At 50.3% G+C, this 27,034-nt stretch overlaps 3 protein-coding genes across 3 annotated transcripts; 2 read left to right on the plus strand and 1 right to left on the minus strand.

Annotated features, from left to right (window-relative positions):
- Nucleotides 1–1,572: 1,572 nt before the first annotated feature.
- Nucleotides 1,573–7,964, plus strand: COCSUDRAFT_59749 (MFS general substrate transporter; the record flags this gene model as incomplete). The annotated part of the gene is made up of 14 exons (XM_005643306.1): nt 1,573–1,746; nt 2,121–2,246; nt 2,596–2,731; nt 2,961–3,022; nt 3,237–3,341; nt 3,662–3,838; nt 4,260–4,458; nt 4,933–5,063; nt 5,470–5,626; nt 5,951–6,063; nt 6,429–6,513; nt 6,780–6,890; nt 7,213–7,361; nt 7,686–7,964. The coding sequence occupies 14 exons, from the start codon at nt 1,573–1,575 to the stop codon at nt 7,962–7,964; spliced, it is 2,004 nt and encodes a 667-aa protein (XP_005643363.1).
- Nucleotides 7,965–9,937: 1,973 nt separating this feature from the next.
- COCSUDRAFT_59750 (MFS general substrate transporter) lies at nt 9,938–15,642 on the plus strand (the record flags this gene model as incomplete). Its single annotated transcript, XM_005643307.1, has 12 exons — nt 9,938–9,998; nt 10,348–10,460; nt 10,772–10,897; nt 11,430–11,565; nt 11,853–11,914; nt 12,200–12,393; nt 12,670–12,751; nt 13,074–13,178; nt 13,440–13,533; nt 14,192–14,322; nt 14,915–15,056; nt 15,257–15,642. 12 exons carry the CDS (start codon nt 9,938–9,940, stop codon nt 15,640–15,642), a joined length of 1,632 nt encoding a protein of 543 aa, XP_005643364.1.
- A 1,590-nt stretch (nt 15,643–17,232) lies between these two features.
- COCSUDRAFT_59751 (Metallo-dependent phosphatase) lies at nt 17,233–26,129 on the minus strand (the record flags this gene model as incomplete). The annotated part of the gene is made up of 20 exons (XM_005643308.1): nt 17,233–17,451; nt 17,802–17,903; nt 18,182–18,274; nt 18,441–18,588; nt 20,239–20,320; nt 20,764–20,832; nt 21,216–21,348; nt 21,709–21,807; nt 22,141–22,224; nt 22,486–22,534; nt 22,752–22,853; nt 23,135–23,177; nt 23,395–23,437; nt 23,587–23,632; nt 23,810–23,853; nt 24,224–24,327; nt 24,578–24,661; nt 24,883–24,989; nt 25,477–25,682; nt 26,040–26,129. 20 exons carry the CDS (start codon nt 26,127–26,129, stop codon nt 17,233–17,235), a joined length of 1,947 nt encoding a protein of 648 aa, XP_005643365.1.
- Nucleotides 26,130–27,034: the final 905 nt, after the last annotated feature.

The raw sequence follows: 27,034 nt of genomic DNA on the forward strand, positions 1-27,034 counted from the left end.
ATGGTACATGTACAGCTACTGTACAGCTACTATTGTCGCAGATCTGAAGCTGCAGCTGCAATACTTTTGCAAATGGCCGGCTAGCTAGGGGCCCGGGCCGCGGGGCTCAACGATATAGAATGCAGCTCTTGGACTGGAGCCCTGAGGCATGGTTTCTACCTTCTCGAAGACATAGCGAGAAAACTCTGCCAAGCGGTTTGCATGCAGTGCTGTTGGGTCCACTTGATCACGTGCTCGCACTGATCCAGCATGTGCCCATGCGTGCCGGACCTCCCCAGAGATTCCCGATGAGTCCCTGGTCTTCCTCGCACAATTTTCGATGAAGACCTTGCTGATAAACGCTCTAGTAGTTCTTGTCGAGGTCATAGGTGACATCAGAAGCTTCTGCAAACAGCTCCTGGACGGCTCCGCGGTGCGGCATATTCTCCCCATGGTAGTCACCGTCGGCTGACGGCTGAGCCGGCACGCCATCGACAACCGGGATAGTATCAAATAGTCTTACATTAAGACAGTGGTGTCATATCTGTCATACAACCAGCGCTTACAGCCAGAGCTGCACAAAGAAGGGTTCGCGAGAGCTCCAGATCGCAGGGCGATCGAAAAGCATTCGACACCGTGAAGAGACCTCGAGAAGGTGATTCAATGATCTGGTCACCTTCAAGTACTAAAAATTTGTACTTGGCGTACTCTGAAGCCGAGCAGCCAACTTCGTAAGAGTTCGATGCCGTTTGGCGTCAGCACTGTACGTAAGGTACTGCTGCTGTCGTCCCAAAGGACAGTCTCCAGATTTTATAACTGTGAAGTTTATCATATCATGGTGTCACAGAGACGTCCCAAAATTTTCTAGTCCCCTGCCAAGAATGGGGCCTTTTTTTCTGTCCCAAGCAGCCTGATTGCTTTCCCACGATGCAATCATTCAAACCTTACTTGTTGTATCCTAGAAGAGGCACCATAGTGTGTCAGCATTTCTGTTGTGCAGTCCTGGCACATGAGGAGCCTTTATTGATCATGGAGGGACCTCAAGGGTGGTGTGCATGCACACACAGGTGCAGGCACAGCTCCCACACTTCCCGGCAGCTGCTGTGGGGCCAGCTACCGCGCAGCTCTCTGCAAGCACTTGCTACAGGACACCTACAGGAGCAGCAGCGGTTGAGGCCTAGGAACTAGCTGTAGACAGGGAGAGTCACACCTTGTCAGCTCGACTGCTAGTCTCTCCTAATAATCTGGCAAGGCCTAACGGCTGCGTACAGTCAGTGCCACACCTCGCTAGGGGGGTAAGGAAGGAAAAGCAGCGGCATAGAACTGAGGCAGTGAACTCTGCCTTCTGCAGCGAGAGCACCGCTGACAGCTGCCGGGCAATCTGATACAGCATCAGCAAGACAGCAATAGCACGGAGCAGCTCCTCTTGCAGCGAGAGCACCGCTGACAGCTGCCGGGCAATTTGAAACAGCATCAGCAAGACAGCAGTAGCACGGAGCAGCTCCTCTTGCAGCGAAACCACTGATAGCTGCAGGGGTGTTCAATTAGCATCAGAAGGACACAATCACTGCAGATCAGCACAGCACTGACAGAATGGAGATGAAGGCCTGGCAGCGCGTGCGCATCACTGTTGTGATGGCGGTCGCGTACACAGCGGAGCATGCAGAGGCGATGCTGCTTGGGGCCATGTACCTGGCAATCGGGCGCTCTCTTGACATTGGAGCCTCCAAGCTTGGGACTCTCAGCATGTGGCGCGCACTCGTGCAGGTAAAAACAAAACTAAAAATGTAGCCAGCATGCTCACCGAGGTGCCTGTTCAGCCTTGCTCTTGCTGTGTGCTTGACATTTGGTGCGCTTATTGCCTGCCCACAGATATAAGAACAGAATGCCAGCGTGACTGCATCAGCTCATGCGGATCAACTGCTTGGTTTCGGCTAAAAGCACGCTAGCAGTCCTAGTATCTGTCAAAGAACCATCTGCATGAGACCACCAAGTGTGCAGCAGCTGATACAGGAGCTAATAATTTTCTGTGGTTTGGCAAATTTTGCCATACCAAAAGCGCCTGTCCTTACTGTGATAACCCTTGAGCATGGTTAAATTTTCATTTCATTTCGGTTCATTTCTATTGATGACTGCTGCAGGCGGTCAGCATCCCATTTGTGGGCGTGGCGGGCAATATGTACAACCGCATCCATCTCATCGCTGTAGGGACACTGATCTGGGGCTGCATGGGCGTCGGCATGGGATTCTCCAATAACTACTCCGAGGTGTGATCCCCTTTTACTAATATGGACACTGCAGGTATTCTGCACAGTACGTGGTCACTCAATTCCATAGAGGGCAGGCTAGACGCCAACCCAATCTGTGGGCACATTTCCATGCATTTTGCCAACAGCTGCACAGCATTTATGACTTGGAAGGTCTTGATTACTTGCCTTCCGGCCCAGATAAATGGCGTAAAAGAGCATCATTGTGCCCTTACACCAGCTTTTGCCTCTTGTATCTCAAGGCCTCCTATACAGGATGCAGGACTTACCGCCAGGTTGATTGAGTAGTTCAGTTCTGGACAAGTGTCTTTGTGCTCCTGTGACTAATGACATGTGGCGCATGTGTCAGGCGGCTGCGTGGTGCGCGCTGAATGGGGTGGGCCTGGCATTAGTCATGCCATGCGTGCAGTCCATCATCGCTGAGGTGTACCGTGCCAAATCGCGCGGCAGAGCCTTCGGCATCATCTTCACAACATCCGCTTTAGGTGAGTGACAAATTTTAGGACGCATGAGGACTATTTGGGCTGCTTTGGGAATTTCTTTCTTGATAGCAATGTGTTTCCAGTGCAAAATACTAGATCCTGCTGTCTTCACTTGCACACTAATGGAAACTTCTGCGTCAGCATGCTGTGTGGTACATTGACCGGCCTGAGTTCAACCAAATAATTTACATTTGTGCACGCCGTGAGATGCAAGGTATGCTGTGATTCTCAGGTGGCATGGCGGGCAATTTTCTTGCCATCACCTATGCCAACAAAGAAATTGCTCACCACGAGGTACCGCCACATTTTTATCCGTGTCATGCAAATTGTCCTTGGTTATATTGATGGCTGCACAGAATTTGTAGGAAGTGCGACATTATGGAGACATGAGAATATCAGATCTGGACAGCCCATATGCATGCAGAACTGGAGCAATAATTTTGTGGGCGGCTTGTGAAGTCAAAGTGTTACCCTTTGCAAAGCATAAGGATATCTTGTGAACCTGCAGGGGTGGCGAATGATATTCTTCACAACTGCCGGAGTGGCGGCTGGAGCGACTCTTTCTGTGCTCTTTGGGGGATTTGAGCCCCGCAGTCTGCGCCCAAAAGAGAAGGTGACTATTCCTTCTCTTCAATGTCTTTTTCTCTGGTCAAAAACATGGAATGTTGTGCCCTTGATGTACAGCAATCGATGAGACTTGTACACTTAATTCTTCTAGAGCCCTGATGCTTCATTTCAGACCATTTTAAGCGTGAGTCCTTTCTGCAGACAATGTTCGTGCCTGCAATGTAACATCATGGTCATACCTTCCTCTGCACTCTGCCTGTTACCTGCCTGTACATCACAGACCCCTTATTCCCACATGTTTGACAAGTTGCACTTTGCCCCCAAAGCTTCGGCTCAGACAGACATTTAAATTTAGAATGCTTGCAGGTGGAAGAGGATGCGCCAAAGCAGTCATTTCTGCAGGCGGCCTGGGCGGGGATTTGCTTAATTCTCAAATCCACGTGGTCCGTGTTCCGTATACGGTCCTTCCAGATCATTTTAGTTGCGGGCATCGTGGGTGTCATCGCGCATGTCAACAACGGCTACAAGATCATGTACTTCCAGGTGAGCCAAATCTGGAAGCCTCTCCATGGGTGCATGGTGTTGTGCCAGGGGTATTAAATATGACAGGGGATTATGCTTTATCACCCTCATGCTATATTGAGGGCTTGCAGTGCACATTATCTGGGTGATGGAATCTGCACATGCATGATCGTTCCAGGACAGTGGCTGTATGATTTTGTGGGCGCTCTTGCAATGCCTGCATGTCCGCCCAGATTTTAGCTCAAGGGATGTCGATTCTTGCCCTGAAACTCTAATTTTATTCAGCTCAAGAGTTCTCAGCTCACCACTTCGAGGCCCTTACTGGTGGCAGCCAGTCCTGCTCACATTGATAGATTGACTGATCAGCGTCGCACTTATCAACAAGCCCCTTGGACAGTGCTCACTGCGACTTGACTGACTGACGGTTGAAATTGCTCCGCAGCTGCTGGGCTTCTCAGATCTTGCCACGGCGACGCTGAGCATGTGCACTACGCTGGGACTAGCAGTTGGTTTCTTTGTGGGCGGGGCATTCGGAGACGCGCTGTCCGTGTGCTGGCCCAACGCATCGCGCCCCTTTATCAACCAGCTCTCAATGGCCCTCGCTGGCCCTCTGGCTGCCGTGCTGTATAAGGCCATGCCCGGTGCGCCTGCCGACCCTTTTGCACCCTCCAGGGACTCTAAATATGATGAGCGCTAATTGGCCTCTGTAAACCCTATATAGACCCTTAACCCTAAATATAGACTCTTATATTGAATTTGTATATTATTTTCCCGGCACCCTCTGTGCGGGGGGTACTAAAGACTGGACACTAGGCCCTTGGAATTGCCATTATTACTCCCTGCTGTGTGATCTAGTGTAAACACAGGCTGCATAGCTTTGTGTTGCATGCCTCGGTCTTGATGGCTTCATCAAGCATCTGAGAGCATGTCAGACTGCAATAGTCCTGGACCAGAAGGAGGGGCGGCTGTTGTATGTCGCAAGCAAGTGCTACAAGGTTGGCTGAGCATGGGACTGTCCTCAGCTCTCCCAAAATTGAACCTGAAGCTATTGATAAACTACTGTCACTGAAGCACATGCATTCAGATGTGATTCAGATGTGGTTTGGTGGGTGCAGGAAATTCAGCGCATGCAACAGGGGTGCCCGGCAGCCTGGACAAATACCTGCCAGCCTACGGCGCGCTGCTATTTGCCATCGCACAATTTGCCTCCTGGCCGGCATCCAACAATGCGGCCATATTTGCAGACGTGAATGGCTTGCCTGCATCCATCTCCCTGAATGACAATTTGCATGCATGAAAAATGTACTCATAATCGGTTGGTACTCAAAAGGTACTCAAACTCTTCTCAAAATTTTACGGTGAATAAAACAGATTGGGCATTTGGCGATAATATACCTGTGAGTCAATAGCTGTGCCTGGCGCGAGTTCATAGGAAATTTTTCAAATGTACATTGAAGCCCTGCGACCGCTGAGCAGTTCTCCAGAGTGTTTGCGGACAGAAAACCGCAACCAGAAAGAAGAGCTGGTTCATGGTATGAGACCGCAACTGTCATCAGAGATCAACCTTTAGCCACATACAAGCCTCACTCAGTCAACCAGCAAATTCTTAGTCATGCCAAGTCATACATGCTGACGTTTTGTTTGTGCAACAGGTTGTCCCAGAGGCAGTGCGCACGTCAGTGTACGCCTTTGACAAGTGTATCATCGGGGCGTTGGGAGCCGTGACAACGCCCCTGGCCGGACTGCTGGCAGAAAAGGTCTTCGGCTTCGTGCATGTGTCCACGCACAAAGCCAAGCACGCCAGCGGAGGTACTGTATCCCTAATTTGTTTTTATAGCTGAGCGGAAAATGAAGGATGTCTGGTTTGCAGGGATGCTTGTGCAGGAACAAAATCTGCCTGCATGCAAGCTAAACTCATTGATCCATGCCGCTTGATGCATCTGCACCTGATCAGGAGAGAACAATCATCAGTAAATATGTATTCCTCTCATCATTAATGAGCAGATGACCTCTAGATGAGGCCCTATTACAGCACGCATAGCAGGGATGCGCAAAGGGCAGGCCTGGCGCGGGCAAAGAAATGACCATCGTTGAGATAATTCAATGCCTAATCAGGGTTAGTAATGTTAACAGGAGGGCACGCCGCTGTACACGCGCCCCCACCCGCCGGGGCATTAGCGGCGCAGCATGCAAACAACCTCAACAATGCGCGCGCTTTGGAGAACGGACTTTTGTGCATCATGCTGGTGAGCTCTTTTTTCAGCTGTTCTCCTGAAAATCGCTGGAACAGTCGACTTTGTAGGCAAGCAGCAAGGGAAGGCTGGTCACACACACACTTTTTGCAAGCTATGGTGCACAGCTGCTATTGCCAGAATACATGCAGGCAAGCACCTGTGTCTGCTGGTTGACACATTACTTGCGCCATGGCATATCCTCCCCGGATGTTCTGCAGTAATTGCTTTTCACGGGACTGTGCTTCTGATAGTCCACTACTGAGGAAATGCAGGAGTATTCAGACCTTCATGGAATTTATGCCATGCATATGGCAATGATCTGCTCTTCTTCAGTGTGCCGTAAAGATTCTCTCTTGAAGAACTGTGGTTGTGTGCAGATTCCGATGGCGCTCAAATTCTTCATCTACTTTGGGCTGTACTACACGCTGCCGCGCGACCGCATAGAGGAAGTGGATGAAACTGGTGAGCCTCTCAACATCTGCTCCTCATGGCACGATTTTTATGTGCAAAAAGCAGCCCTTACACACTCCATTGGGTGTCACACCATCAAAGATCTGACCTGTACCCAGCATCTCAGGCATACCACACAGATCAAATCGATGTCATTGCACGTAAAATGAACTGGTGTCCACAAATTTGTGTGGTTTCCCCTTGGCAGTCTCTGCTAAAGTAGCTGTAACATGGAATGACTAGAAGGGAGTCTTAAAAAGCAAACCTTGTGTGTGCAGGTTCCAAAGAGGCATCGGTGGCCACGGGGGAGAAGGGGAAGGGTGACGAAGCCGCCGATCTGCCGGGCAGCCCGCGAGAACCGGACGGGCCGACGGCGCCGGCCAAATCTGGTAAATCTGAGCTTCTAGCAAATTACCAGGCCTCTTGTGGCATTCCTTGCTCCTCGCCCTCAGCTCAATAGTCAGCGGCACCAAATACATGCACCAATACTCATACAATGTATACATGCTAAATATGCCTGTTGGAGCGTGATGCATATTTTGAGAAGCACTGATAGGGATGGCTGCTTTCTGGAATCAATAAGTTTAATCATTGTATTGCCTGCCCGCCTTACAGAGGCCGTTATCGCCTTCCTGGTGTCACATGCACGCTAAATATTCAATTGCAGCCGAGATGTGCTTCGGATTTATTTAATCTCCACAAGCTGCACAGGTGTGAGTCCGAGTCTGCCCAAGGCAGGTGCCAGCAGCCGCGCGCAGTCGCTGCGCCAGACTTCGTCATTCGGCAGCACCCGTTATTCCTCCCTGCCCGGCTCCGGAGTAGTCACCCGCGATGCTCTGCGCGCCGGCCTTGCCAGACAGGTGGGGGGCCGAAACACAACGAACACTTGCAAAGAAACACCGATCCTTTCAGACACCTTGGCACCCTTGGAAAGAAGATACGAGGCAGTTGTCAGCATGAAGAAGGAGACCGAGAGGCCTTTGCCCTGTAAATCTATGTTTTTCGCAGCGTCCAATTCCAAGTTTGTCTTCTGCCTGGTCAATATGGAAGTATTGACCAGGGATCTGCAACGGCCACTGTACCCTTTACATTGATCCTAGCACTGGCTGAGCTTGTCATGTTAAGTGCCAAATTCGCTCCTTGAGCTTGAAACCAACTCTGACAACGGCTTTTCTATGGGTCAGGTGGTACAGAGTGCGGGCCCGGACCCCCCGGTCCCGGAGGGGGATGAGGAATCGGATCGCCGTATTCTGGAGAGGCAGTCGCTTGGGGGGCCCAGCGGGGGGTCCCTGGGGGTACCCATTGGCGGCGTGGGGGGGTCCCTGAGGGGACTCGCTCAGAGCCTCAGCTTCCGCGGCACATCTGTCGAGAGCGTCAGCAAATTTCTTGCGCTCGAAATGACGCCCCCTGTACTGCCGGGGAAAACCCCGCAGCCCTCCCCTGACCGAAAGGGGACTGTGTGAGGGTTTTCCATCGCACAGCTTGTGCCTCTGGAAATATCTCAGTCTGTCTGTGCATGTCTTGTTGGGAGCCACTTCTCCCCTTGTGGTTGGATTCTTCAAAAATCCAGTCACAGAGGGGCTTCAAGATTGCTATAGCTATGGTGGAGTGGTTGATTGAGGGTGCTCAATATCTATGATAGTCTATCAGATGAGCATGGGATCAATTGCAACAAGCTGCCTTCGATAGAGGCGCTATAAGAGCTGCATGTGGCATGAGCACTGATTTAAGGGCAGCTGAGAGCCCTGGCGAAGTCGAAGTCTGGGAAGTCTGTTGAGACACCACAAAACTACTACCAATTTGGCGAGTGCTGATGAGGAGGAAGATTATTTGATGACAAACTTTTTTGCTGTGGCTCCCAGCCAGGAAGCAGCCTCCTCTTCTATCGCGCATGGGCAGCCATAAGAATTATGTTTGAAGTATTTTCACAATTCTACCTCAGCACTTTAGGGCATTTAGTGGACCAAGTCATCTTCTCTTGGTGGCGGCTGCAAACAGCCAATTTTTTCTTGCGTCACAGTTGTGGAATAGCCGCAGCTCAATTTTTTTTCCTGTGCAACTTGGGACCACAGGTATAAGTGCTTGGTAATCTGACTTAGATAGTACGAACCTCTTCTTTTGCTGGCAAGGCGGCTCAAAAAGGTTTCCTGCAGGCGCATTTGATATTTGAAGTCGCTCTAGCAAGACGCATAGTTGAAAGTCACTGTCAGAAGTATACTTGTGGGACTGCCTCGGATATGCAGTTTTGACATGTGCGATGGCAGAGATTCGGATTAAGCCGCTGTGAGGCCTGCTAGTTTTGCGCTGCTATAGGAGGCTGATTCATTCCATTAGTAGACGAGACCTGGAGTGCAATATATAAGCTATGTTGAAGTTGTCTGTAGATTTGCATGGTCACCGCATGTCAAGTGCTGTCATTGAGATGCATTTAATATCAGCAGTATCTGGAAGATGCCAGCAGTGCTAGCCAGACTGTACCCTGTTCCTTGTGTGATAATTTTATTGTCAGTGCAAGGACACTTATATCCCTATAAATCTATTATGGGATACGTATCAAAATATCTGAGGTTTCCAATGCAACGAAGGAAAATGCAAATTCACTCCAATAAGCTGCAGCCCCAAGCTTAGTACTTGCATGACCTCACAGCAAAATAGAATCCTGGCAACACTGCCATGCTGGTGCTGTCAGATTAGTCACCCTTCACATCACGTGCTGGCATTATGCACCATTGCAGGTGTCGGACTGCTTCTGCCACGAGTTGCGAACAAAGGCCCGGCCGAATAAAGAGTATCTATTCAATACCGCATCCCATAATAGTTTTTGTCCAGTACAATTACTTAGTCACACTCGTTGGTCGGTAGGACGTCCCGTTCTGATGTTCGGATCCCGACGGGACAAGCACTCTTGAGGAGATCATCCACACCCCTTCGACGGGTCCCTTTCTTGGCAGATTTTTTTATTTGCTGCATTGCAAATTGGAAAACACAGGTCATCTGTCGTGATTATCAGGAGGAAGCGAGTGCTTTGTCACCCTTTGCCAATCTACCGAGAGACTTTCAAGGTGATCCTGCGCGTTGCAGGCTCTTTGTCCACCAAGTGACCGTTTAAGTTTTGGTGTTAAATCATTTGCCGTGAGGTTGTACGAGTTGGGGTAATTAGTGGGCCGCGAAAGGGTACTTGTTCTGCTGCATGCCTCCTTAGTCAACAGACGGTTGTCGTCCCTCCACGAAATTGAGTACCCCAATTCACGGGTATTAAGACGGTCCAAAGTCTCTGATCTATCGAGAGGTTGTGCCAGCGGCGATGTGTCGTGAGGTCCTTGCAGTGCAGAGCTTTGTCATGGAGCTTGCCTGCTTCACTAGGACTGTCTTCCGCTCAGAGCAAGCGCTAAGCACAAGGCTGCGATGCAGGAAGATATTTTGTGGGGAAAAAACCATGGAGGTGCCTATGCTCCACAAAATCCGGACGACGATCGTCATGGCGATTGCCTTCACAGGTGAACAGGATCCTCTCTATTTGCCGTTCACACTTCATCAAGCTCCTAAAATTCTCGTTCTTGTCTGTGTGCGTCTATGAACGACTCAAGCACCCGTCTTTCGCGGTGAGACACTGCATCGGTGGCTGCAGATAATTCTGTACGTGTGCTGTATGACCGCCTCACTTGGACTTAGGCTTTTAGTATGATACCATATATATTGGCTGCAGACCAGACCTTCAGGCCCCACAGATGTGGCTGCAGACACTCTGTGTGTATGCCGTATGGCCTTCGGGATTTGGGTTTGCCGACACTGTAATCATATTTATATGACAGCTTCTGTCCCTTGACACTCTTTGTGTGCGCGCAGCTGAGCATGCTGACGTGATGGTTGTCTCGGCCCTGTACCTTCCCATAGGACGCTCGCTCGATGTATCTGTCTCAAAGCTGGGAGAGCTTTCCATGTGGAGGGGTCTAGTCACGGTGTGCCCATGACAAATGCCCACCTGCTTACTACATGACATGCAGTAATTCTGTTAGATGAGATGACACTGAGTGTGAGGTTGCCTGCCATTGAAGAGAACAAATGCATGCGCGCTCAAGGCAACCTACTTGAGACTTGCAGAACTCTGTGTGTAGCAGACTGCTCTGATAAATTTGCTCACTTTGTTTTGACGGAGTCTGCGTGGGCACAATTTATTATTTAGAGCATCCGAGACTGTCCAAAAGCTTCTCACTTACATGCAAAGCCAAGTTTTGTCAATGCAGCCAATCTAGGTAGCATGAATGTGCAGGCCATCATTGTGCCATTTGTGGGGGTGGCGGGAAACATGATCAACAGGATTTATCTGATCACTGGCGGAGCTCTCATCTGGGCTGGCATGAGCACAGCCTTTGGATTCTCCACGTCCTATTCCCAGGTAAATCTCAGAAGGCTGCCGACCACAAAGAAGCGGCACCTTGCTTCTCTGTCTTATGGGAGCGTCCACTGCGACTTTAGAGTGGGACTTTGCTTACCCACAAATTGTTGCCGTTGCTCTGACCATCTCTCAGATACAGGAGCATACTGTAGTCCTCATTCTGAAAGCCGCAACACACATTTAATTTTGGCCAAAAAGGGTGGATAATTAAGACCCTATAGGTATCTCCCAAAATATAATCCCCATGATGATTTTGAGACCAGATTCGGAAAGCTCTCGACAAGCCCAATCCATTGGAGCATGACCCTGGTATCATAGTGTCAGGAAGACCTCTAAAAGTTGCTTACGTAATTATCCAGCACTGCCGGGGGTGCGGGGTTTTGAAATGAGTACTGCAGTGTTCCCTTTGACGGAGTGCAGAGTCCCTGACTGTCCCAATACTATAAAGACTATTTTGCGGGGGCATTTGCAGCTTCTACGCCACTGACAAGTGAATATTTGTTGTCTAAAGAGTTGCCGATGCATATGTCAGGCGGCTGCGTGGTGCGCCCTGAATGGGGTGGGCCTGGCGTTAGTCATGCCATGCGTGCAGTCCATCATCGCTGAGGTGTACCATGCGCGGCAGCGGGGACGAGCCTTCGGCACTATCTTCACAGTCTCCGCCCTGGGTGCGCACACATTGCAAATTTGATCATACTGTAGATTTTATTACGCAAAATATAGTTTTGAGGTTTTCCAGTGCTCCTGGGCTGGGAGAAGTTATGTTTGTTGATGCGCTCTGATATTTTGCAAGGCAGCCCTTCCTCCCTTCTTGGCGCTTGCACTGCCTTGTACTTCTTGCATTTTGCCTTTGGTATACTGAACAGTAGAACGTGGTGAACTATTTATTCTGTTGCATGTTCTGGCCAGGGAGAGAAAGAGCAAGGGCTCTTTTGAGGCTAATCGTGATGCACAGGTGGCATGCTGTTCAACTTCCTGGCGATCACCTACGGCAACCGAGAAATCCACAACTATGAGGTGCGCAGACTTGCGTGAAATGCTGGACCCACAGCGTGTAAGATTGTGCGCCAAGACAGATGTAATTGCAACGGCATTGGTGCAGCAACGCCAGCTTAATTTGACAGCCCTTTACTCCTCAAATGTTGAGGTTGCCCGTTCATCCTGGGGGTCTTTCGCATCTGGCAACTCCAAATCAGGGTAAGAACTGTGGCAGGCTTCACCTGGGGCTTTTCTGAAACGCACCTTGCCTCTCAATGAAAGTTCATGTTGTGATTGATTTTTTTGAGTTCGATGATGTCACAGGGTTGGCGAGTGATGGTATTTGTAGTGGCGGCATTTGCGGCGACGGCAGCTGCGGCCGTCTTTCTTGGGGGGATTGAGCCGCGCAACATGCAGGCAGGGCAGGGGCACAATAAAGAAGCGGCCTCTTTTGGCTATGCCCTGTGGCAAGGGCTGATCACCATCTTCACAGCCACAAAGGTGGTATTCCGGATCAGGTGAGAATGCTTCCTTGAGCATGACCTTCAGCCCAAATCGTTTTGGTCACCCACTGAGGCAATGTGTTTGGAGCAGCCAGAGACGATTCCTCATGTAGGCCCATAAGTTCGTTTTGCGAAGACCCCTTGACAAGGGAAGCGGCATAGTCTTGCTGTGGGTTTTTAAAGTCGCATGTGCATTGATCCTTGATCTGCCGTTTTGTGAGGACGGGCAGTAATCTGGTGGCAAGGTAGTCATGCAGGACTACTCATATCAATGAGAGTGTAATGCGGCAGGTCGTTCCAGATCATCATGTTTGCCAGCATCGTGGGAACCATCGGCTTCATGGGCTTCGGCTACAAGGTCCTCTATTTCCAGGTCAGCCAATCTCCTCACCCCAACGCTTCAATGCACTAAACGACCTTTTGACAAGTCCTGGGGGAAAAGACCACCACCGCAAAGCAAAGCAGGGCTGTGAAATCTGGACAACCACCAGAGCTTGTTGTGTTGTAAAGAGCAAACCTCCAAGCATCTTTAGGCTATGAAACAATTCAGTGACCTATGCTTGGGCTGCTTCAGCCTAGCAACAAACATCATGCTCACCTTGTGTAACCCCACAATCCAACCACAAAGCAGGGAACGCGCAGATACGAGGTGTTCATCAAAGGGGTGTTGACTTGAAGATTGTGTGCCCATGCAGCTGCTGGGCTTCTCTAGCGTTGCCACTGCCACGCTGAGCCTGTGCACGACATTGGGCGTGGCACTTGGATTCCTTATGGGCGGCTGGGCCGCAGATGCACTCGCGGTAATGTTTCATCAGGTCTTTGTTTTGTAATTGCTTGTGTATGCCCAGACAATTTGTGAGTTGATTGTCAGGAAAAGAAAAGACAAAAGAACGATTGACTTTTGGGCACACAACAGGGACCCCGGCCCTGAATTGCATGCATGCATCATGATGCATGCATGGCTGATAAGTTGCTACTGAGGCCGTCGATTTTGCTCCACCGCGTTGGAGGCAATTAATTAGTACGTGCATGGCAGAGATTAGGCATGTGTTGTGCCACAGGTGCGCATGCCGTACGCGGCGCGCCCCTTTATCAACCAACTGTCCATGGCCACCGCCGGGCCGCTCACCGCCGTCCTGTACAAGGCGATGCCTGGTACGGTGCACTTTTGAGATTCACGGGCTCAAATCAAGGGATCAGGGGGGTTTTATGCCTAAATCACTTATATTATTACATGCTTTTCCTGCCAAGAGGCAAGGTGCGTTCTGCAGACAAGCTGCAATTGAAGGCTGCCATAATCCCACCCCTTGTTGGACCCACCAGATTCAAGCAAGACCCAATCAACCATGGGCACGGTGCTCAGTATTTACATCGCCCCCCGCCAGCCGGGGCCAAATGTCTAAATACTGCACTTAAATGCTTGCTGGATGTGGAACCTGCTCTAAGAACCTTGCTTTGAGGGATGCATGCTACGATGCTGCCACGCCGCCCGTGCATGTGCCAGACCGGGATTCGTTCTAAGGCCGTGCCCTGTGAACACAGCTGCTGTCCTTGCCCTTCAATGCGAATTTAGTAAGGGTGTGCCTGCTCAGGATAGATTGTACGTCATGGGCCCCAGAAATGACATCTTTCACCCAGGATTTGCATGGAGTGCTGTTTTTTTTGGTGAATTCTCAGCTACTGATATGCGATTAGCACGTTGGATTCAGATTTGCGCACGCCAGATGAGAGCCAGTCTGGTATGTCTGTGCAAAACTTGCGGCAAATGTCTGTCAGAGAGATGGGGACAGAATTCAAGCCATGTTGCATGCAGGGTGCTCAAAATATGCGAGTGGCGTGCCTGGAAGTTTGGACCATTTGCTGCCGGAGTACGGAATTCTCTGCTTTGCCATCGGCGCCCTTAGCTCCTGGCCCGCCTCGAACAACGCGGCCATCTTTGCCGAGGTGACTACTTCATGCCACGTCACGCCTGTCATTCCTAAATGCACTCCTTCACATCCATGCTGCTGTAATTGTGAGCTGCTGTGAGACGCCTCACAGCCAGCAGATGCTGATACAAACTCAGCACAACTAAAAAACAAGAAAAACCACGGCGAACGCCCTGGGCCCAGCGGCGTGCGCTGTCTGCATCAAAATGTAGACCACCACCTCAGAATCGCATCCGTGCCCACTCAAAATCTCCCTGTTTTGTGGCTTTGCATAATCTTCCATGCCTCTGTTCGGGCTGCAAACAGCTCAGCAATTTGTGCCAAGCAAGCTTGCTCTAGAGCTGAGCCAAACGCAGCAAGCAGGACCTTGCCTAGAGAGTTTTGCGCGCATATATTGGAATCCGGGTGATATGACAAGACATATAGTGTCACGCATGGGCTGGTATGAACGATCACCAATGATCCGGGACATGCCCTGTACGCGCAATATATAGTGCCAAAATTCATCGCCAGACGCTTACGTTCTTGTGTATCCATTCGAGATATTTCTAGCTGGTGACACATGCCTCTTAGTAAGCAATTTAGTAACTCTGCAGCCTCATGCGCAGATTGTCCCAGAGGCGGTGCGTACATCGGTGTACGCGTTTGACAAATGCATCACCGGCGCAATTGGCGCTCTCAGCACACCCCTGGCCGGCGTGCTCGCCCAGAAGCTCTTCGGCTTCACCAGTCTTTCCCACAAGCACACAGGTATGATGCTGGCAGAATGAACACCATCTCAACACCATTTGTTTGTCTTCTTGCAAAAAGCCTGAACTTGCTCTCGCCCCTAATGAGAGGAGGTGCATCGCCCAGTCTGGTGTCCTGGGCCATAGCTGTCCTAACCCTAGCACCATTTCCCTTGACCCTTATGGGCACCTTTATAATTACTCACTCTTTGATGCTGTCAGGCACCGCGGCGCCGCCGGCCGCCGCTGGAGGGAACTCCTCCGCAGCCCGCGCAACCGCCGAGGCAGCGGCCAATCTAGGCAACGCGCGCGCTCTGGAGAACGGCCTGCTGTGCATCATGCTTGCTCCAATGGCGGTGAAGTTCCTGGTTTACTTCGCGCTGTACTACACCCTCAAGAGGGACCGGCTGGCGGCTGGCGAGGACCGGGAACTCCTGCTGACGGAGCTCTGTAAGAAAGACAGCGAGGCTGGTAACGGCGGGGGTGACGGCGCGTCAGAAAGTGCTGCGGAAGCTTCTGGGAAGCTGCCGGTCAGGGCCGACACGCGCGCGCAGCCGCTGCCGGGGAGGCCGGTGTCGGCCGAGCTGTGCCGGCTGCGCAGCCTGTAGAGGCAACCTGCGCCAGCTCAGCTGACCAACGATGGAAGCACACAATTCCCCAGGCACACAGCGCGCAACTCTAAGGATGGCGTCGAGAAATTCTTGGACCTTGAGATGTCCCTGCCTGCAGCTGCAGGCTCTCAGGCACGCAAGTAAGTCATGACATGACACCGTGACATGATGTCGTGATCATCGAGTAGCACTATGTTGCGAGTTAGCTGAGGAATTCTTTCATCCCTTCCGCAGAAGGATTTTACCCTTTTATTGACCCGTTTCAAGCAGACACGCTTCCCACGGGACTGGCATTGCAGTCCTGTGATGCAGATCATTTTTTGGAACTTAATTAGTTTGCTGGTAGTTTGACTTGTCTGGTAGTTTGTAGATGCATGCTGCACATTTTGTAGTTTATTCAGTGCAGATTGGTCTGATGAGCCTTAAGCAGGGCGCTGAATCGTCAATATGACCAGGGGAGAGTGCTGCATTCTGCCTGATGAAGGATAAGGACATTTCCTGTCCTGAAAGAACGGTCGCAGTCTTAGAGAATTTATGGCAGACGCTGTGCACGCAGATATCCCCTGAAGAGTATTGCTGATAGGGGGTTGTGATGCGTGCAAACTGTCACAGCAGTTTTGCTGTGCTTATGAGGGATCGCTGACCTGCTAGTGTCCTGAATACGGTCCCTGTTCTAAGCAATAATGCCGTAAACCTATCGGAATGGACTGGTCATAGACAGGAGAAAAGTACTGTAGTTAGCTTTCATGAAAGGCGGCGGTACAGTACATAACTGACCAGCGAAATATATAACAGCTCTGATCTTTATCTTCATCTCTTCCACACGGATGTAATCCTTGTATATAGAGCTGACAGCACCACTAAATTCATCAACGTAGCAAACCCCTCAAATACGCCTAGCCACTGAGGTGGGTCCAGCTGGGGTCGCATCTTTCCATGAATTCAAGCATAACATTTAGGAATCAGCCGCTTTGGCCGAAAATTGCGCTGCAGACGTTCCTCTCGCACTCACACTTCTCAACTCTCACAAACCACCCTAGAAGAAAAACAAGCACAAAACCTCGTTCCAGTTTTAAAATGCAACATCAGAAGCTCAGCCGCCGCCTTTGACAATCTGTCGCAGCCGGTCCTTGCGCATTTGCACGGCAACACTGCCGCACATAGAATTTCCTGCTTGAAGTTCAAATTTTGAATTTAAAAGCGTCAGCCGCTAACTCCAATAATGTGCCGGAGCCGGTCTACTCGCATCTGCACTGCCTCGCCGCCGTGCACATAATTTCGAGGTTCAAATTTGAAATTCGAATTCAAAAAACATCAGCAGCTGTCTCCAATAATTTCTCAAAGCCACGCCGCCGCGCACAGAGCCTCTTGCTCAAAAATTAATGTTGAATTTGAAGATATCAGCCGCTGTCCCCAATGATCTGCCGAAGCCGGTATTTTCTCATTTGCACGGCCACGCCGCCGCGCACAGAATCTCCAGTTTTGAATTGAATCTTAAGTTTGAATATATCAGCCGTTGTCTCCAATAATCTGCCGAAGCCACGCCGGTGCGCACATAACCTCCTGCTTAAAGTCAATTTCAAAATATCAATCGCTGTCCCCAATGATCTGCCGAAGCCGGTCTTCTCTCATCTGCACGGCCACGCCGCCGCGCCGGTCCTGAAGCACGCGGATGCAGTCGTCCAGATACGCAATGCGCACAAACCCGGACCCCCGGATCGGCAGCGGCAGCACTTTCCCAAACGCGCGCAGCTGCCCCCCCTCTATCTCCGCTTTCACTAGCACCGGCATCCTGTCTGTCTCCCCCTGCGGCATTATCCGAGCAACAGAATAATACTTGAATTCAAATTCCACTTTCGAAATGATGAATATACACCCGGACCCAGAACTGAAGCCGAAACAGGAGTTGCCTGGACAGTAAATGCAAACAGCAGCGCGGCGAAATAGGGGCCGTCAAAATAAGCGTATGCAAAAGCAGGCCACAGAAGCACATCCCAAGCCAAGATCCGAATCTGCCTGTACAAGGGGAAAACCCAAACTGTTCCTGCCATAAGAGAATCACGAGCGCGCTGTGCTCTGCAAGTGGCACTGCCCTTGGCAGAAAGGCATGTGCAGAGGAAATTCACAGCAAGAGAATGTCTCGGAAAGGTCCTCACCACGGGTTCATAGGAGCCGCTGGCAGTGACGCAGACGCCCTCCCCAAATATCTCCCCCCTGTTGATCACGCTGCGGTCTGCCGGGTTATAGTCCTGTGAGGCCTGTACACCAAGAAGCGAGCTCGTGACCTAACAAGCTTGCATGCATGTAACATCCTTCTAGCTGACAGCTTTGCACCTGCTGGGAGCTCACATAGTGTAGGCAGCAGATGCAGATGCAAACTTTGCGCTGCGCACAACTCCTCTGACAAGGGAGCAATGGGAGACTCAAAGGAAAGGTCCCAGAATTCTCTAGTCTATAAGACCCGTCAGTGCAGCAGCCTTCCGACGGTGCAGCCTGGAAGCATATTTGTAGCTTGGAAAAGCAACAGGGAGGTCACCTTGTTTCTGGACCGGCCAATCCTGCGCTTGGACAGCGCATTGCCTGCCAAAGTGAATCCCTGCCAAAGCAGCGGTCCCCTAGAGTACACAACCTGCACAGCAAACACTTTCACCAAGTATATATTGTAGATTCTCTGCTCACGTGAAGGTCCCACGTTCTGCTTTGCATGGTCGTCTTTTCGACCAGTAGCCTGACACACCAAGGGTCCAAGACTATGCTATAAGGATCTGTGATAGAGTGAAAAGGCAAAGCCCAACCTGCCAGGGTCCCCCGCCCAGCAGTTGCTCCCTAAAGGGCAGGTTCGATTCCAGCAAGATGTCCACGATGCTGCTCACTTGCTGCAGATCGGTGCTGCCTCCTCTTATTGCTTCTAACAGCTCTGCTCGTGCATCATCCACTGGACTCCTGCGCATGCAACAGCAATTTATTTTATGTTATAACGAAGTAGCAAGTTTCCCATGCCCCAACAAATCATCGACGACTGGGTAATAGGCACTATTGTTTTATTCGTCTTCCTGATTGACTTATCACATCGGTCATTTGCTAGGTCACCGAAGCACCTTTTGGAAGGAGCAAAAGGCCGAAGGATCTGGTTGAGAAGGGCAGTTGTTTGGCAAGGAGGGTTTCGATGCCGTGTTCTTCTCGTCGCAACAACGCTGCATATACGGTGATTTGGACTGCAAACACACAAACTTGAAATAGTCGGTGCTGGCAAAGTATATTCGATGATTGCAGTCACACAACAGAATGTAAGCTGGGTTGATCAACTTGGATCACTTGGTGTGTGTGGTACCTTGAACAAGGCGAGAACACCGGATGAAAGACCGTACTCCGCATTGCAATGTTGCAAGAAGACCTTTCTAAGCGGACGCATGCAGAATTTAGACGGTTGCTAAGCGTAATTAAATGAATTTTGCAAGAATGTTTCGGTAGATGATGCCCAATCTCACAGTCTCGGAACATTTCAAATTTGATCTTGAAATCGAAGTTTGACGTCCAGCACTTCACGTGGCCTCTTCTTCCAAATTTCTTCTTCTCTGATGAAGGCATTCGACAGTCTGTTCTGACACCATCCTTCTGACTATTTGATTGACAGGCTGACTCCTAAAGCATGTTTAAAAGGGCTTTCTACCTACTCTAGTCTCTGGCTCGCACTCCTCGTATCTGCGACTTGAGTGTAGACCAGAAATAAATACGCAATTAAGCAGACCCAATGAAAGAAGAGCCGCTGGACTGAGCCGGCCACTGGTCAGTCATCCCCTGTCCAGTGCGCACTCGACATCTGCCTGCGGCGCTGCTCAAATAAAAGTCGATCACGTTGACATCAGCAATTAGATCGTCCAGCGCTGCTCTACTGAGGGCAATATTGGAATCCGCAGTGGCAGGCATGACGCTGAATGGCTGGGCAAATTGTGTCTTGCTGTATTGGGAGGGACTCTCTAAGTTACTCCAGGACACAATTGGTTCCCGACTGCACAATTTCTGCAAGGGGCAATGTATGAACCGGCTTTATAGCCCTCCATAATTTGACGTCCCACAAAATCTCCTTGCGTATGTACAAGACATGCGAGCACCACTGCTGACCCACCGCAACAAGCCTTGCAAGCTGGGCTCCGGACCCGAGTTTTGAAGCACTGCGCTGTTGCTCGCTGCCTTTCTGAAGATGAGCCATTAGCTGTCTCATCTCTTCCTCATTGCAGGCCCTGCAGCAAAAACACAACAATGGTAAATCATACTGCCAACTCTTCACAGCTCTATCTATGGGCATAGAAGGATATTGGATGTAACTGCCAGACCTTTGTGAAGAGGAATAATGAACAGGTGCAGTGCAAGTTCTGTTTGCGGAAGTCAACTGGGATTCACCTCAAAAAGAGCAAAAGTGTTACAAACCATGAGTAATGGGGCCAAAGGGCGTGACTAAGCCTTACTAAGCGCTCACCTCAGCGGTAGCAAGCGCTGCTGGGTGCGCTGCAGCATGAGTTGGGCAGTCCAAGTGCGCAATTTTCTGAAATGATCGGCGCTCTGGTCTTGTCTGCGAATGCGGTGATCGTGCACTGGGAGAAGAGCGAGCCGAGCACGAAGAAGTCTGACTGGAAGGTGGTCGCGTTTGCGCTCACAATGATGAAGCCTCCGTTGCCTGCATGAGAAATGTGCAAAAAAAATAAATTCCGGCTCAATGCAGACTATTTAGGAGTTGACAGAGCTCAATAGAAAACTTATGATGCCCTGCATGCAAGAAGCAAGGAGCCGACCGATGCAAATATGATTGCTGCTAGATCAGGATAATCTGGCTTGCTTGGCTTGACCGGCATGCAAGGGGTGTGACTCACAATGGACTAGTAATGGTGCCAGGCCTGTGGGCACACCCTGTCATTGAACTACTGTACACAATAGGGGTGTAGACCTGTAGGCTGCAAGGGTGCATTTGTGAGTTGACAAGGCTGCAAGCCTGTGCATGTTGTCCGCGGGTTCCGGCTGCAGACGGACCTGTGTATGCCCTATGGCCCTCTGGGCTCTGGGTTCGCCACTCATGAGGATTACATATATATATATATATAGACATAGAGTAAGGAGGCTCACCTCCGTTTGTGTAGTAATTGCTGTTTGCCGGTCCACAGCTGTCGGCAGGCTCGCCCCATGATCCGGCCCCTACTCCATCAGTCATATCAGTCATGCTTACACATGAGCTTTTCATGAGTCAACAGCAGGGTCTGCTGCTCAGGCAAAAGGTCCTGATACACCGCGCTAGCTATCTCGACAGGCTGCCTAGTCAGCTTATAAATGACGCAACAAGCTCTATTGCTGCTACTCTGCATCGCATGTCATCGTATTTGGTACCTATTTGCCAAGATATGTGTTCACCCAAATACTATCTGGAGAGACAGCCTTCTAACTGCAGCGGGGAGTTCCCTTATGGCGAATCAAACAAGCCTTAAATTAAGAGCTCCAAGACAGGCATATTGAGGCATTAAAGGTCAGCTCCTCATGACAGTCACTTCAATGAAGTGCGGTGCATGTGAAAAGGCATTCACCGGAGGTCAGGAAGACGGTGTGGCCATTGTAAGGAATTGGGGCGCCCGGCTGGTTGGGGTTGCCAGCTGTCATGACGTGATCGTGGCCGTTCATGTAAGCGGTCGCCTTGTTGTCGTAGATGGTCGTCAGCAGCTGCGCGCACATGTCGCATGCCACGTCAGCATGCAGGGTTCCAGGGCTTCAAACTTGAACCAAGATTGAACTGTTATGTACTGTGTCCCCTGCTTTCAGGACAGGGGTGAGTCACAGCATGCACACATGCTCACACAGCCCATGTCCAGGTCAGCAGCAGTCACTGCACAATGTTAGTGATATCGAGCATTGGACGCCTCTTGATTAGGTTTTGATGAGTAATCGAACATAGAGCCTTTCACCCAGCTTGCACCTGACTTTACACAAAGAATTGAAAAATGGCATTATCCAGAAGTCCCCTCCAGCCTACGTTGATAGTCTGCATTGTATCTTTGAGTTGGAGCAAGAGGCGTTTCTCACCTTCTGCCATGCGTTGAAGTTGCCTGGGTAAGGGGAGGTTGCCTTGCCAGTCTGGTCAAATCCGTACTGCGTGGCCGAGCCAAACAGCGGGTAGTGTCCCTGCACAGCACAATAGCATGATTTAATGGAAACGAAGAGCTGAAATGCAACGTGTCACATGCTACATATGAGTCATCACGCAGGGCAGCAGTGCATGCTGCTTATGAGATATTATGGCACTGCGGTGGCGATTATTTAAAAGTAGTGCGCATGGCTCGCAGGAATCCTTGCTCAAGACAGATGAAGAATCATCCAGAGCTCTGCTGAACCTCATGTGACATGCTGGCTAGTGAGCACATCCCTGGTGCAAATTTCAAGGCAACGTGGCATGAACTGCATGCATGGGTAATCTGGTAGCCCAAATATCTTGCATGCATGCATGCATGCACGCACCACAACAATGTTGTAGTCAGCAGTGGATGATGCCAGGTTGGACTGCAGCCATGCGATCTGGCCATCAATGTATGTCGCATTCAGCTGCAAAACCAAAAACACACACACACTCATACACAAGTCAGAAAGATCTCAAGCCACCATTTCCACCAAAACCCCCCCCTACCCCATGTAGCCATATCTCTCTGCCATCAGCAATGCACATTCTATGCTTCAATATGCTGTGATTTTGTTCCTGCAGATTCCTGCTAATTTTTCAGTGTAGCAGTGACTTCAGTGGTGGCGACACATGGGTTCAGATAAATTCATTCTAAGCTCAATCTTCAGCTGCTAGAAAGGACTTACGTGTGCCTTGTAGTACGCCTTGTTGTACTTCTGGCCCGTGACGTTGTAGCTGCGAACAAGCACAAAGCCTTTCAGAACGCTGGAAAACTCCAGATGACTGGTGGTTGAGTTGACCTCAACGGAACATACAAAGAGCAGCGCGCTTAGATTGAATAAACCTGGAGAGAAAGCATGCTGGGTCAACACATAAATGATTGCTCTGAGGACTGTAAATCATCGTGTGGGGTTAAGGATAAAATTGGTTTATTTCAGATTTCCCTGCGCACCTGGCAATGAAGGGGTTTGCGTCGATGAAGAATGCGCGGATCTTGGGGCCTCCCGCTGTGGTGGGGAGGTCCACAAGGAAGTAGTTGCTGGGAATCTGCCACCTGCGCGCAGCCATCAATCTCATTTTTCTTGCTCATTCTCAGAAACACCACATGTCTTGGTCCGCATGCCTGGACCATTGGTCCAAATATCTGAGCCATTGATTGAGAACCTGTGCAAGTATGAAGCCGTCTTTGAGATTACTTTCTACATGAGGCATGCACTTTTTGCAGAAGCATACTATTTGGTACATTTGTGATGCATGGTCTAGGGAGCATGTGATTCGGTTGTTTCCAAATAGTGTCAGGCACATGGTCTAAAAAATGTCGAGCAAAGGGCGCACTTGGGATCCGTCTTGCTGTAGTCGATCTGAGCCTCCACACTGCCTGCAGCACAGGCACCCTTCTTTACATGGTGAACCTTCTTTCTACAGCTTGACTGAAATTCTGCCGCGTGCATGGAACGTTACAAGCAGCCTAAGATCATAGACTGATGTTAAACGCAGGCCTGCAGTGATCGTGGTGCATGCATGCAAAGCAAAAGATTGCCCGAGGTGGTGGCATTGTGAGACATTATAAAGAAACAGCTGAGCGGATGACTCACCAGTGATGACCATGTCGTGATTGCCAAAGGTCTGGTACCATGTCTGCGGTCCAGTCAACACCCAGTCAGCACAGGTTCTAAAGAGACGAATATCTGAAGCACTGAAGGGTTGATTTCTAAGTGCACTCAGAGACACATCACAAATCTTACTGCAGAGGTAACTCTGTCTTCAAATGGGTTGGGATGACTCACCAGGCCCTGCAGGTTCGGTGTCTTGGGAGTCTGATAGATCTGAGACCTGCAAGCAGACAATAATCTCGCTAGAATAATATCGGAAAAAGCAATGTAAGTGTAAAAAATTGCACATAAGGAACAAGCAAATGCCAGTACAGATGCATTTCGAGGTGAGAAGACAGGTGCTGCTTTTTAGTAAACATGCTAAATCTACCCCATGAGAGACAGTGGAAATGCTTACCAGTCTGACTGGAAGCGGTTGGTGGTGTCTCCGGGGTATACACCCTGCGCAGCAAGGAAGCCAAAATTACCAAAAATTACGGGCATCACTAGCATGCATGTCCTCAAATGTTACGGGGGCTTTGCCCTGGAGGCTTGTCACATGACGAGGGCCACAGCATGCATGCATGCCAAAATAAAAATCAGAATAGAAAGTAAGACTGACTTGCGATTACTGGAATGACCAGAATGGGCAGCACTGTAGGAAGCACAGTACGGATATCCTCTGAAAGGGTTTATAGTGCAGGGGAAGCGCAGCCACATCCGCTAGTGCAGCTGACGCAAGGTTGTGAGACTGTAGCTGAGGGGAGGCATGAATGTGGGTTGCAGGAATCAGATTCTGCAGGCGGTTGCCAACAATAGGAGGGGTACGTACACACTGGTAGAAGTTGTCTCCGGTGCCGATGACTGCCTGGCAGCCGCCCAGAAGCCCACACACCTGATCCGCCAGCAGGGCAGTCTCCGTCTGCTGCAGCGCACCTGTACGCGCATGATGTCATCATTATTCATGCTCAGTCAGTCATGACACACTGGCACAAAGGAGTCTTGCGAGCACAGCAATCACCATTCCAGTTGCACTATATGTGACAGCAAGACAATGTCACACAGCATTGTCATGGAGCCAGAAAGGTGTTCTCAATTATGGTCTTGATGGGATCAAGAGATAAGTAATAATGCTGCACCATATTTACTGCATATACAAAAGAAGGGGTAGCAAAGCATGACTCACCCTGGACATCGTTGTTGCCACCATAGTCCTTGGCGCTGCACTGGTCCAAACCCAAACTCTGGGCGCTCCCAATGCGGCCCCAATCTGCACCCGCCACGTCAGCACTTAAAAGGTATTACTAATCTGATCATGATGCTAAAGCATGGGTGTGGGTGTTCTGAGCGCTCAAGTCACTGATCACATCTTCAGCCCAGGCCAAGCCTGCGAGGGACTGCCAGCGGGCCTTATATAGTCATATGCATGCGGGTGGTGAATCATCTGGGTGGGTGAGTAAACCGGATGACTAATCTATGCGGGTGAGTCACCTCCGATAACGAGATAGCGACTAGTGCCCGGGCCGAGGTTGAAGGCTGGGCTATTAGGTGACGGGAAAATTCCCGGAGACCCGGCCTGCTCCACAAAAGGCTGGTATCTGCGCAGATCAGATTTTGTTTTGAATGTGTATTCCTTTGGTCATTACATAAACGGATGGAACGCATGATTTTTCCAGATGGGGCACGCTATAACAGCATGCACACCAGGGATGCCTGAATTGCAGGCCTGGCTCGAGAAAATAATCAGATCAAGCAGCAGAACTTGACGCTGCTGCAGCACTTGCAAGTCCTGCATTTCTGGCAGTGGCTTCTTGGCCGGCCCAACAGAGGGCAAACCCTGTGCATCAGGCTCTCTTGCAGTCTCTGCTGCTAGCGAGGGAGCGAGGCAGTCATTCTGCTGGGCACCATACTATCTAATACTCGCAGCTGATTTGATCGAGTCAGTAGCGCTCTTTCAAGGTGGGTAGCTTGGCAGTGTCACTGCCTGCTGATTATGAAAAGAACGAGCGAAAGACATGACAAAGTTCTGTGCTTCGATGCGGCACTGGCATTCATACCTGAATGTACAACAGAGAGGGGGCTCACTTGTTGGCCGTTGTGGCGCTGACAATGGGGTTGAGGTAGTTAGGGGTCTTCGTGCTGGGGGGTGGCAGGGTCGTTAAAGACCCCGCAGTGGTCGTGCCCTCAGGGGTTGTGGTCTCCTGAGGCTTGGGGGTGGGCTTGTTTATTAAATCAAGCACCCTCTTTGTGGCGGTCTCGATGTTGCCCTGGATGATCTCCTCGGCAGCCCTCTGCACCACAGTGTTACAAGCAGCTCAGTCACTGTGCTGAGGTGATTCCTGTGAGTAATCATGTGAGTAATGCTGAGCCAAGTGGAGCACATTGTCACAGCATGCATAGCAGGATGCATTCAAGCAGCTTACTGAGCGCTGACAATCTGCAGACTGAGGGCTGTGACCGGTAAATTGCAAGGAAGTTACAATGCCAGAATGCAGCTTCGTGTAGTTTTTTGAAGGCCCCAAAATGTATTTACAGAAGGAAAAAGCATGTCTGCTCCAAATGATTGGTGGGAATCAATATAAACAGTAATAGGCAACAGCAGACATGGTGTGTGTGACAGTTGTCTTGTAGGGTCAGGGATGACTCACAGAGGTGAACTGCTTGTCACCGGAGTCCTCTGCCCTGATGCATGACTGGCACAGCAGGACCAGCGCGGCTGCGATGAGGATGGCCCTCATGGCTGGCGCTTGCAGCTCCCACGCACTGCGAAGCACATCGTGTAAAACGTGCTGCACCTCAGCAAGATATCAAGCTAAAGATTTATCAAGAACTAAGTGGAAGTCGCTTACACAAACATCGTACTCTATGTCTACTCCATGTAAAAAACACATCTCATCCTGTCCTACACTGTGAGCCGTCAATCCGACACCGTACCGTGATGCTGTGTACGGACATTGGATTCATTCTGAGTGTATACAGCCAAATCACCGCGTTCAAAGCCTCAATCAAAGAGAGTGGACCGGGGACAATTGCACGGAATGCGGCCTGGAGGATCGCCAAAGGCGATGGTGAGCAAGAAGGACTGGTTTAGCCTTGCGGAGGTGCATCATATTAAGTAGAGGTGAGATATCGACTGAATAGAGCCGAGAATCTATCCGTGCAGTTCTGGGGTGGGCTAGCCCACCTGGGTTAGCTAAGCCGATGGATGTCCTGCAAGTCGGCTGCCTGCCTCTCCGCGTCACTGGCAAGCTTCACAAATGACGGTCTCGACAGCGCAATTGACGGTCGTAAGTCGTAGCTTCTGTGGGCTGTGAGACACGTTTGGCTGTCAGTTTGATTTGCCAGCGAGTTTGAAGGGCAAGAGAATATTCGCAGGCCCTGAGGGGCGAAGAGGGCCAGTCCGCATTTGGCATCCTTGCAGATCGTTCCTTGTGGAACGACCCACATCTTTCCAAAGCTTTCTACGTTTACAAGTGCTAGAACATTCCAGAGGCATTCTAGAACATGCACAGTAAACCCAGGTTTAATGTACTATATATATACATGCCATAACAAGACTAATTAATTAATTTATAAACTTAATCATGGGTGATTTGACGTTGTAAGGGATCCTAGGCCCTGCCACAGTAGGTACTCCCGGCAT

This window comes from Coccomyxa subellipsoidea (genome assembly GCF_000258705.1).
Source record: "Coccomyxa subellipsoidea C-169, whole genome shotgun sequence".
Classification (NCBI taxonomy): Eukaryota; Viridiplantae; Chlorophyta; class Trebouxiophyceae; family Coccomyxaceae; genus Coccomyxa; species Coccomyxa subellipsoidea.